Genomic DNA, 13,028 nt, shown 5'->3' with positions numbered 1-13,028 from the left:
CCTCACCTTTCTCTGGTAGACGGCGATCCAATCAGTGGTGGCGAACCACTTGTGTCCCTTGATGTCGTTGACGCCGTTCTTCAGGTTGCCATAGCGCTTGGTCAGGTCCACCTGTAGTAGATTCCTCAACAGATCCTTCAGGTCAGAGCTGAAGTGGGAGGGGAAACGCACCTGGGGGAGGAGAGGAGAGGGGGAGAGGGAGTGGTGGTGTGGGAGAGTAGAGAAGGAGATGGAGGAGGAGAGGAGGGAAGAGAGGAGAGGGGGAGGAGAGGAGAGGGGGAGGGGGAGTGGTGGTGTGGGAGAGTAGAGAAGGAGATAGGGGAGGAGAGGAGGGAAGAGAGGAGAGGGGGAGGAGAGGAGAGGAGAGGGGGAGGAGAGGAGAGGGGGAGGAGGAGTGGTGGTGTGGGAGAGTAGAGAAGGAGATGGGGGAGGAGGAGTGGTGGTGTGGGAGAGTAGAGAAGGAGATGGGGGAGGAGGAGTGGTGGTGTGGGAGAGTAGAGAAGGAGATGGGGGAGGAGAGGAGAGGAGGAGGAGGAGTGGTGGTGTGGGAGAGTAGAGATAGAGATGGGGGAGGAGAGGAGAGGGGGAGGAGGAGTGGTGGTGTGGGAGAGTAGAGAAGGAGATGGGGAGGATAGGAGAGGGGGAGGAGGAGTGGTGGTGTGGGAGAGTAGAGAAGGAGATGTGTGAGGAGAGGAGAGGGGGAGGAGGAGTGGTGGTGTGGGAGAGTAGAGAGGGAGATAGGGGAGGAGAGGAGGGAAGAGGAGGAGGGGAAGGGGGAGTGGTAGTGTGGGGGAGGAGAGGAGGGCAGAGGAGAGGAGGTGGAGGAAGGTGAGTAGGGAGAAGAGGTGGAGGATGGAGAGGGGTGGACAGGGAAGGGAGAGGGGAGGGAGGGTGGAGAGATGTTATGAAGAAGAGGCAAACCAGGTTCTCATCTCAGTGCTGATCTAAAATTAATAGACAGGGCAAATATACATATATACACATACACACACTACCGTTCAAAAGTTTGGGGTCACTTAGACATGTTCTTGTTTTTGAAACAAAAGCACTTTTTTTTGTCCATTCATTTGGGCTCAAAAAAATAAAGGGAACACTTAAACAACACAATGTAACTCCAAGTCAATCACACTTCTGTGAAAACAAACTGTCCACTTAGGAAGCAACACTGATTGACAATAAATTGCACATGCTGTTGAGCAAATGGGATAGAAATTATAGGCTATTAGCAAGACACCCCCAATAAAGGAGTGGTTCTGCAGGTGGGGACCACAGACCACTTCTAAGTTCCTATGCTTCCTGGCTGATGTTTTGGTCACTTTTGAATGCTGGCGGTGCTTTCACTCTAGTGGTAGCATGAGACTGAGTCTACAACCCACACAAGTGGCTCAGGTAGTGCAGCTCATCCAGGATGGCACATTAATGCGAGCTGTGGCAAGAAGGTTTGCTGTGTCTGTCAGCGTAGTGTCCAGAGCATGGAGACGCTACCAGGAGACAGGCCAGTACATCAGGAGATGTGGAGGAGGCCGTAGGAGGGCAACAACCCAGCAGCAGGACCGCTACCTCCGCCTTTGTGCAAGGAGGAGCAGGAGGAGCACTGCCAGAGCCCTGCAAAATGACCTCCAGCAGGCACAAATGTGCATGTGTCTGCTCAAATGGTCAGAAACAGACTCCATGTGGGTGGTATGAGGGCCCGACGTCCACAGGTGGGGGTTGTGCTTACAGCCCAACACCGTGCAGGACGTTGGGCATTTGTCAGAGAACTCTTCACAGATGAAAGCAGGTTCACACTGAGCACATGTGACAGACGTGACAGAGTCTGGAGACGCCGTGGAGAACGTTCTGCTGCCTGCAACATCCTCCAGCATGACCGTTTTGGCGGTGGGTCAGTCATGGTGTGGGCTGGCATTTCTTTGGGAGACAGCACAGCCCCTCCATGTGCTCCCCAGAGGTAGCCTGACTGCCATTAGGTACCGAGATGAGATCCTCAGACCCTTGTGAGACCATATGCTGGTGCGGTTGGCCCTGGGTTCCTCCTAATGCAAGACAATGCTAGACCTCATGTGGCTGGAGTGTATCAGCAGTTCCTGCAAGAGGAAGGCATTGGTGCTATGGACTGGCCCGCCCGTTCCCCAGACCTGAATCCAGTTGAGCACATCTGAGACATCATGTCTCGCTCCATCCACCAACGCCACGTTGCACCACAGACTGTCCAGGAGTTGGCGGATGCTTTAGTCCAGGTCTGGGAGGAGATCCCTCAGGAGACCATCCGCCACCTCATCAGGAGCATGCCCAGGCGTTGTAGGGAGGTCATACAGGCACGTGGAGGCCACACACACTACTGAGCCTCATTTTTGACTTGTTTTAAGGACATTACATCAAAGTTGGATCAGCCTGTAGTGTGTTTTTCCACTTTAATTTTGAGTGTGTCTCCAATCCAAACCTCCATGGGTTGATAAATTTGATTTCCATTGATAATTTTTGTGTGATTTTGTTGTCAGCACATTCAACTATGTAAAGAAAAATGTATTTAATAAGAATATTTCATTCATTCAGATCTAGGATGTGAGATTTTAGTGTTCCCTTTATTTTTTTGAGCAGTGTATATATATATATATATTATTTCTATATACTGTATTTCTGATGAATTTGATGTTATTTTAATGGACAACAAATGTGCTTTTCTTTCGACAAAAAGAAGAAGATATTTCTAAGTGACCCCAAACTCTTGAACGGTAGCGCATATAGAAATATATATATATATAATAAATAATAATAATAATAATATATATATATATATGCCTTAAAATTGTTTAACTTGGGTGTAACGGCGTTCTTCAGTTTGTCGAAAGAGAGTCCGAAATGCAGCGTGGTTGTTACTCATGACTTTATTGGAAAAAGCGACACATGAAATAACGATACAAAATAACAAACGGAACGTGAAACCTAATTACAGCCTATCTGGTGAAACTACACAGAGACAGGAACAATCACCCACGAAATACAAAGCGAAACCAGGCTACCTAAATACGGTTCCCAATCAGAGACAACGAGAATCACCTGACTCTGATTGAGAACCGCCTCAGGCAGCCAAGTCCATACAACACCCCTACTCAGCCGCAATCCCAATAATACAAAAAACCCCAATACGAAATACAACAACATAAACCCATGTCACACCCTGGCCTGACCAAATATATAAAGAAAACACAAAATACTAAGACCAAGGCGTGACATTGGGTCAAATGTTTCAGGTAGCCTTCCACAAGCTTCCCACAATAAGTTGGGTGAATTTTGGCCCATTCTTCCCGACAGAGCTGGTGTAACTGAGTCAGGTTTGTAGGTCTCCTTGCTCTCGCACGCTTTTGCAGTTCTGCCCACACATTTTCTATAGGATTGAGGTCAGGGCTTTGTGATGGTCACTCCAATACCTTGACTTTGTTGTTCTTCGGCCATTTTGCCACAACTTTGGAAGTATGCTTGGGGTCATTGTCCATTTGCGACCAAGCTTTAACTTCCTGAAATAAGTCTTGAGATGTTGCTTCAATATACCCATATCATTTTCCTACCTCATGATGCCATCTATTTTGTGAAGTGCACCAGTCCCTCCTGCAGAAAAGCACCCCCACAACATGATGCTGCCACCCCCGTGCTTCACGGTTGGGATGGTGTTCTTGCTTGCAAGCATCCCCCTTTTTCCTCCAAACATAACGATGGTCATTATGGCCAAACAGTTCTATATTTGTGTCATCATACCAGAGGACATTTCTCCAAAAGTATGATCTTTGTCCCCATGTGCAGTTGCAAACCGTAGTCTGGCTTTTTTATGGCAGTTTTGGAGCAGTGGCTTCTTCCTTGCTGAGCGGCCTTTCAGGTTATGTCGATGTAGGACTCGTTTTACTGTGGATATAGATACTTTTGTACCTGTTTCCTCCAGCATCTTCACAAGGTCCTTTGATGTTGTTCTGGGATTGATTTGCACTTTTCACACCAAAGTAGGTTCATCTCTAGGAGACAGAACGCGCCTCCTTCCTGAGCGGTATGATGGCTGCGTGGTCCCATGGTGTTTATACTTGCATACTAATGTTTGTACAGGTGAATGTGGTACCTTCAGGTGTTTGGAAATTGCTCCCAAGGATGAACCAGACTTGTGCAGGTCTACATATTGTTTTCTGAGATCTTGGCTGATTTCTTCTGATTTTCCCATGATGTCAAGCAAAGAGGCACTGAGTTTGAAGGTAGGCCTTGAAATACATCCACATGTACACCTCCAATTGACTCAAATGATGTCAATTAGCCTATCAGAAGCTTCTAAAGTCATGGCATCATTTTCCTGGAATTTTCCAAGCTGTTTAAAGGCACAGTCAACTTAGTGTATGTACACTTCTGACCCACTGGAATTGTGATACAGTGAATTATAAGTGAAATCATCTGTCTGTAAGCCATTGTTGGAAAAATTACTTGTGTCATGCATGAAGTAGATCTCCTAACCGACTTGCCAAAACTATAGTTTGTTAAAAATACATTTGTGGAGTGGTTGAAAAATGACTTCAAATATATATATTATATATATATATATATATATATATATATATATATATATATATATATATATATATATATATATATATATATATATATATGTATATATATATATATAAATTATATATATATAGTGTAGAGTAGGTAGAAGTTCCAAATGGTATCCTATGCCCTAAATAGTGCACTACATTTGAACAGGGCCCCATAGGGATCCATCGTAGGAGTGTCAGAACACTGAAGCACTGAGTCCAAAGAGAGACTACCCAGGGATGCAAACGGGCCACTTTTAGGAGACACTCAGCGTCTCTATAGAAGAGGGGTGAACAGATCCTCTGCCTGTGTGACCTCTGACAGCTGTGTCATCACTCCACGCAACACACTTTGTTCCTGACTGGGACGTCTGGAATGCAACTCGAGTTGTGTTTCTGAAATAATGCCCTGATTATAGTCAATATATTATAGTTGCATGTATGTTTCAATAGCGCACAGTATTACACACAAAGTTATTAAAGTTAGCTAGCAATGATCTCAGCTCAGCAATGTCACGCCAATGGGCCCTGGTCAAAAGTAGTTCATAAAGGGAAACGGTTGATGTGGCCTTGGCCAAAAGTAGTTTGTAAATGGAGACGGGTGATATGGCCCTGGTCAAAAGTATTCACACAGGGAAACGGGTGATATGGCCCTGGCCAAAAGTATTCACACAGGGAAACGGGTGATGTGGCCCTGGTCAAGAGTATTCGTAAAGGGAAACTGGTGATGTGGCCCTGGTCAAAAGTAGTTCCCACAGGGAAACGGGTGATGTGGCCCTGGCCAAAAGTAGTTCATAAAGGGAAACGGGTGATATGGCCCTGGTCAAAAGTATTCACACAGGGAAACGGGTGATGTGGCCCTGGTCAAGAGTATTCGTAAAGGGAAACGGGTGATGTGGCCCTGGTCAAAAGTATTCGTAAAGGGAAACTGGTGATGTGGCCCTGGTCAAAAGTATTCGTAAAGGGAAACGGGTGATGTGGCCCTGGTCAAAAGTATTCGTAAAAGGGAAACGGGTGATGTGGCCCTGGCCAAAAGTATTCATACAGGGAAAGGTGCCACTTGCAACACAACCTAGTGAAACCTAGTCAGTATGCTAGTTTAGCTTTTCCCTCTCTGACTACAACTCCGTTGTACGTGACCACTCTCCTTAACAACGCGCCAACCAGTTGTGCTATAGAAAAGCATCCTATTCGATAGCTCCATTGGCAACATTTGAAGCTAGCTATGGAGTGATCTCACGTACTTATGTCCGTTACACTGGCCCAGCTCACCTTCCCAGAGACGATCTTTTCATAAATTTGTATGGGCTGGTCAGCGAAGAAGGGAGGATAACCGGCTGCCATCTCATAGATCAACACACCCAACGCCCACCAGTCTACCGCCTTGTTATACCCCTGGAGAGGGAGAGAGAGGGAGGAGGGAGGGGAATGAGGGGAGTGGGAGAATGGATGGAGGAGGGGAGAGGGAGAGAGAGGGAGGAGGGGAGGGGAGGGGGAGGGAGGGGGGGGGGGAATGAGGGGAGTGGGAGAATGGATGGAGGGGGGAAGGAGGGAAAGGAGGGAGAGGGAGGGAGGGAGGTAGGGAGGTAAAGAGGGAGAGAGGAGATTTAACATGTTGAGTGTTACATTGAGGTTTGGAGGTAGAGAGAGAAAGTAACTGAGGTCTGTAGTAAAGTAATGCCTCAGGGACAGCTGCCTCCTCCATTTTGATACCAGTAAAGTAGTTGCACAGAATCCCATTCAGTGCTTCGCCACTGAGCCTCCATTGTGGCTCACCTTGCTGAGGATGATCTCTGGGGCCAGGTACTCTGGGGTTCCACACAGTGTCCAGGTTCGACCTTTCACACGCTTAGCAAAACCAAAATCTGTCACCTGAGAGAGAGAGTGACCATTGAAAATACAACCCATATTTATTTGCACATTGTTATAACACTGTACATAGTCATAATGACATTTGAAATGTCTCTATTCCTTTGAAACTTCTGTGAGTGTAATGTTTTCTGTTCATTTTTGATTGCTTATTTAACTTTTGTTTATTATCTATTTTACTTGCTTTGGCAATGTTACCATATGTTTCCCATGCCAATAAAGCCCTTTGACTAGAGAGAGGAGGAGAGAAATATTTAGTTATAAAGACACAGTAGTTACGCAGTAGTTAAATAGTAGCTACAGAGGAATCTGCAGTACCACTGTTCCCCACTAGGCGGAAGCAGAGACTGCACTATAAACCACTGTTGTAGCGCCTGGTACACAGACATATACAGTAAGCGCATGTAATTAGAACCCTTTCCAGTACGACACACTGACGTCACGCAAAGATGCGCAAAACTCTTGGCGTCAGTGAGAAAGCCTTCGCCATCTGCGCTCATTGTCTGCGCCATTGCCATCTGCGCCCATAGCTTTGATTTAAGTTTATATTACTTCTAAACAAATTCATTTTTTGGGTGTTCTCATATACCTATATGCTTACAATGATGTTTTGATTCTTGCTTGAACAGTCACAGATCCTATTGGTCGTGATCTCGGCTAAACAACTGTTTTGGATGCAGCAGTTGTTAGCTAGAATGCTCTAGAAGAAAAACAAACGCACACCTAATTAGGCGAGGTGCTGGCGAGCGGAATAGAAAACTTGAAAATAAAAGAGAGCCGCACACTCTAGGAGCTCAGATGCAATAATTTAATTACCAACGTTTCGACAGCCAAGCTGTCTTCATCAGGATATAATCACAAACACTGCGGGATGATTTGTTTCTATAGTCAAAAGACACAGGTGTCTGTAATCATGGCCAAGAGTGGCCTAATATCATTGGTTAATTATCAAATATTAAAATGCCATACAAAGAACAGCATACAAACAAATGGATTAGCATACGATCATAAATTAATTTTTGACTACACAAGCTTTGTATGGCATTTTAATTTATTTTAGAATAGGGCTGTAACATAACTCCATTTTGCTTTGTCATTATGGGGTATTGTGTGGAGATTAATGAAGGAAAAAACTATTTAATTCATTTTAGAATAGGGCTGTAACGTAACTCCATTTTGCTTTGTCATTATGGGGTATTGTGTGGAGATTAATGAAGGAAATAACTATTTAATTCATTTTAGAATAGGGCTGTAACGTAACTCCATTTTGCTTTGTCATTATGGGGTATTGTGTGGAGATTAATGAAGGAAAAAACAATTTAATTCATTTTAGAATAGGGCTGTAACGTAACAAAATGTTGGAAAAGTTAAAGGGTCTGAATACCTTCTGAATGCAGTGTATTTGAGAAACAACAAGTGCTTATTGTGCACATTTGTCTTTTTTCAATAAAGACTTGGAGAGGAAATATAGTTTACATGTTGTCAACAATCCTTAGATTAAAGACTTGGAGAGGAAATATAGTTTACATGTTGTTAGATTAAAGACTTGAGAGGAAATATAGTTTACATGTTGTCAACAATCCTTAGATTAAAGACTTGGAGAGGAAATATAGTTTACATGTTGTCAACAATCCTTAGATTAAAGACTTGGAGAGGAAATATAGTTTACATGTTGTCAACAATCCTTGGAGAGGAAATTGCTTCCTTAGATTCCCGCCTGGGTTTTGTCCCGTCTATAACATCCTCAATACAAATATTACAACCTAATGTGTGTAGTCCGTACATAACCTTATGTCGGTTTATATCAACTGTTTCTAACCCTACATCAGGTTAAATGACCTGTATGTTGCTTTACGTCATCCTATGTCACCTGTATATAGCTCTATGTCATGCTATGTCACCTGTATGTAGCCCTGCTGGTCTATGAGAAGGTTCTCCGGTTTCAGGTCTCGGTAGATGAGGTCCAGGGCGTGCAGGTACTCAAAGGTCAGAACGATCTGAGCCGCGTAGAACCGAGCATGAGGCTCACTACATGAGAGAGAGAGAGAGGAGAGGAAAAGAGAAGAAGAGAGAGAGAGAGAGGAAGGAAGAGAGAGAGAGAGAGAGAGAGAGGAAGAGAGAGAGAGAGAGAGAGAGAGAGAGAGAGAGAGAGAGAGAGGAGAGAGAGAGGAAGGAAGAGAGAGAGAGAGAGAGAGAGGAAGAGAGAGAGAGAGAGAGAGAGAGAGAGAGAGAGAGAGAGAGAGAGAGAGAGAGAGAGAGAGAGAGAGAGAGAGAGAGAGGAAGGAAGGAAGGAAGGAAGGAAGGAAGGAAGGAAGGAAGGAAGGAAGGAAGGAAGAAGGAAGGAAGGAAGGAAGGAAGGAAGGAAGAGAGAGAGACAGAGAGGGACAGAGAGAGATGAATAAGAGCAGAGAAGATAACAGTAGAATAGATGACAGTACTACAGTAACTAAACAGAATACAGTAGAATAGATGACAGGTAACTAAAAGAATACAGTAGAATACATGACAGACAGGAATACAGTAGAATAGATGACAGTACTACAGATAGAATAAGGAATAGGACAGTACAACAGTAACTAAATAGAATACAGTAGAATAGATGACAGTACAACAGTAACTAAATGGAATACAGTGGAATAGATGACAGAGTAACTAAAGAATACAGTAGAATAGATGACAGTACAACAGTAACTAAATAGAATACAGTAGAATAGATGAAGTAAGCAACTAAGCAGAGAAGATAACAGTAGAATAGATGACAGTACTACAGTAACTAAACAGAATACAGTAGAATAGATGACAGATACTACAGTAACTAAATAGAATACAGTAGAATAGATGACAGTACAACAGTAACTAAATAGAATACAGTAGAATAGATGACAGTACTACAGTAACTAAATAGAATACAGTAGAATAGATGACAGTACTACAGTAACTAAATAGAATACAGTAGAATACATGACAGTACTATAGAAACTAAATAGAATACAGCAGAATAGATGACAGTACTACAGTAACTAAATAGAATACAGTAGAATACATGACAGTACTATAGAAACTAAATAGAATACAGTAGAATAGATGACAGTACTACAGTAACTAAATAGAATACAGTAGAATACATGACAGTACTATAGAAACTAAATAGAATACAGTAGAATAGATGACAGTACTACAGTAACTAAATAGAATACAGTGGAATAGATGACAGTACAACAGTAACTAAATAGAATACAGTAGAATACATGACAGTACTACAGAAACTAAATAGAATACAGTAGAATAGATGACAGTACTACAGTAACTAAATAGAATACAGACAGAATAACTAAATGACAGAATACATGACAGTATAGAAACTAAATAGAATACAGTAGAATAGATGACAGTACAACAGTAACTAAATGGAATACAGTGGAATAGATGACAGTACTACAGTAACTAAATGGAATACAGTGGAATAGATGACAGTACTACAGTAACTAAATAGAATACAGTGGAATAGATGACAGTACAACAGTAACTAAATAGAATACAGTAGAACACAATAAAGGAGGATCAACTACCGTGTGTGTGTGTGTGTGTGTGTGTGTGTGTGTGTGTGTGTGTGTGTGTGTGTGTGTGTGTGTGTGTGTGTGTGTGTGTGTGTGTGTGTGTGTGTGTGTGTGTGTGTGTGTGAGAGAGAGAGAGTGTGTGTGTAGCAGAGGATGTGAGTAGAGTGGAGCTGTAGTGGAGCGAGGAGCGGAGCGTGAGTAATTTGACTGGAGCGAGGAGCAGATTGAAAAATGTCGGCCTCTCAGCCACCAGCTCTAGTCATATTCTCTGCCCAGCACTTTAGCATTTAGCATTTCCATCATCACTGCTCTTTTAATGAGGCCTATTCTGTTGTATTTCTTTAGCCTACCCCACATGCACAGATGTTGATATGAGTCAACCAAGAAATAGGTCACAGCCTGTGTAACAGACAGTAAGACAACCAATGAACCCATGCAGCAGCACAGGAGATGTTTACAGGAGATGTCTACAGGAGATGTCTACAGGAGATGTCTACAGGAGATGTCTACAGGAGATGTCTACATGAGATGTCTACAGGAGATGTTTACAGGAGATGTCTACAGGAGATGTTTACAGGAGATGTTTACAGGAGATGTCTACAGGAGATGTTTACAGGAGATGTTTACAGGAGATGTCTACAGGAGATGTCTACAGGAGATGTTTACTGGAGATGTTTACAGGAGATGTCTACAGGAGATGTTTACAGGAGATTTTTACAGGAGATGTCTACAGGAGATGTCTACAGGAGATGTTTACAGGAGATGTTTACAGGAGATGTTTACAGGAGATGTCTACAGGAGATGTTTACAGGAGATGTCTACAGGATATGTTTACAGGAGATGTTTACAGGAGATGTCTACAGGATATGTTTACAGGAGATGTTTACAGGAGATGTCTACAGGATATGTTTACAGGAGATGTTTACAGGAGATGTTTACAGGAGATGTCTACAGGAGATGTTTACAGGAGATGTCTACAGGATATGTTTACAGGAGATGTTTACAGGAGATGTATATTTAGGCTATTGTTAAAAAAACAGGAATCTAAGTGTGTAACAGTGTAAAATTGTCTATCAACTGATAAATGTGAAGACAACAGAACCGACTGAAGTATCTGATCATCAACGAATGAGAGAAAAATACTTTTGTTTTTAACACAGCAGCAGCATATCATCAGCTAGTTCCTGGTTCAATAGCATATGACAGGTTGTTGAAATGTTGAAGCTTCTTAGCTTTTAGGGATAGAGGGCAGTATTCTGAAGTTCGGATGACTGAGGTGCCCAAAGTAAACTGCCTGTTACTCAGGCTCAGAAGCTAGGATATGTGTAACAGTATAACTTTAGACCGCCCCCGCGCCCATACCCGGGCGTGAACCAGGGACCCTCTGCACACATCAAGAACAGTCACCCACGAAGCATCATTACCCATCGTTCCACAAACGCAGCGCCAAGGGGAACAACTACTTCAAGGTCTCAGAGCAAGTGACGTCACCGATTGAAACGCTATTTAGCGCACACCACCGCTGACTAGCTAGCCGTTTCACATCCGTTACATATGCATATGTAGTATTGGATAGAAAACACTCTAAATTTTCTAAAACTGTTCAAATAATGTCTGTGAGTATAACAGAACTGATTTGGCAGGAAAACCCGAGGATAATCCATCCAGGATTTTTTTGTTGTTGAGGTCATTCGACTCTCCAATGCTTCTCCAATGCTTTTCTATAGGAAAGCCAAATTATTAGGACCCAGATTGCAGTTCCTATAGCTTCCACTAGATGTCAACAGTCTTTAGAAATTGTTAGATGTTTTAAAAAAATTTATGAAGAAGTATTGGTACTCTTTCTAAGTGTCACTCAGAAGGACTCTAGTATTTTGGTGCGCGTGAATGAGAGCAAGCTCCTCGTTGTTTTTCTCCGGTGTTGGAAACAGTTTATTCCATCTTAAGTTTGATTGATTATTTACATATTAGGGTACCTGAGGTTGGATTAGAAACGTTGTTTGAAATGTTTGGACCAAGTTTACAGGTTACTTTTTACATTCCTTTGTAGGCATGTTGGGCGAGTTGGAAGAGGTGTATTTCTGAATCAAACGCGCCAAATAAACTGACATTTTTGGGATATAAAGAAGGACTTTTTCAAACAAAACCACCATTCATTGTGTAGCTGGGACATGTGAGATTGCAAAAAGATGAAGATCTTCAAAGGTAAGCGATTTATTTTATTGCTATTTCTGACTTTCGTGATGCATCTGCTTGGTTGAAAAATGATTGTGACGCGCTCCGGTGAGGGCACGCACTTGGTTAATTATCTCCGGTATTGAATATACTATTTTCTGTCTTAAATTTGATCGTTTATTTACATATTAAGGTACCTGAGGATTGATTAGGAACGTTGTTTGACATGTTTGGACCAAGTTTATTGGTAACATTTTGGATTCATTTTGTATGCATTTTGAACGAAGGGAAACCGGTGGACTATTGAATGAAACACGTCAAATAAACATACTTTTTGGGGGAAATAAAGAAGGACTGTATTGAACAAAAGGACCATTTGTTACGTAACAGGGACCCGTGTGAATGCAACCAGATGAAGATTATTTTATCTCTATTTCTGACTTTCGCGATGCATCTGCTTGGTTGGAAAATGTTTTAATGCTTTTGTATGAGGGGCGCTGTCCTCAGATAATCACATGGTGTGCTTTCGCCGTAAAGCCTTTTTGAGATCTGACAATACGGCTGGATTAACCAGAAGTTTATCTTTTAAATGATGTATGACACTTGTATTTTCATGAAGGTTTAATATTACAATTTCTGTCGTTTGAATTTGGCGCTCTGCCATTTCACCGGATGGTGTCGAGGCGGGTCGCTTGAGACAAGCCTAGCCCAATGAAGACAGCCTACTTCAAAACCAAACAGTACAAAGCCACAAAAGTAGATGAGGAGTTTGTCTTTTTAAACAACAAAATTAATGGAGTGAATTTGGACTGGTTGTCGTGTGAGTGATATTTAGCGAAGGAAAGATCGTTGAGCGCCA

General features: G+C 42.7%; 1 protein-coding gene across 1 annotated transcript in view; it reads right to left on the bottom strand.

Moving 5' to 3' along the window:
- Window positions 1-13,028, bottom strand: part of LOC124003154 (cAMP-dependent protein kinase catalytic subunit alpha-like) — a 27,500-nt gene that overhangs the window by 872 nt on the left and 13,600 nt on the right. The window contains exons 6-9 of the mRNA XM_046311219.1: window positions 8,339-8,465; window positions 6,345-6,440; window positions 5,841-5,963; window positions 7-171 (exon numbers count right to left, since the gene is read on the bottom strand). Coding sequence (XP_046167175.1) covers window positions 7-171; window positions 5,841-5,963; window positions 6,345-6,440; window positions 8,339-8,465 — 511 coding nt within the window. The remainder of the gene's footprint in view (window positions 1-6; window positions 172-5,840; window positions 5,964-6,344; window positions 6,441-8,338; window positions 8,466-13,028) is intronic.

This window comes from Oncorhynchus gorbuscha, linkage group LG18 (genome assembly GCF_021184085.1).
Source record: "Oncorhynchus gorbuscha isolate QuinsamMale2020 ecotype Even-year linkage group LG18, OgorEven_v1.0, whole genome shotgun sequence".
In the NCBI taxonomy this organism is placed as follows: Eukaryota; Metazoa; Chordata; class Actinopteri; order Salmoniformes; family Salmonidae; genus Oncorhynchus; species Oncorhynchus gorbuscha.
This window is presented reverse-complemented; position numbering and strand designations above follow the sequence as displayed.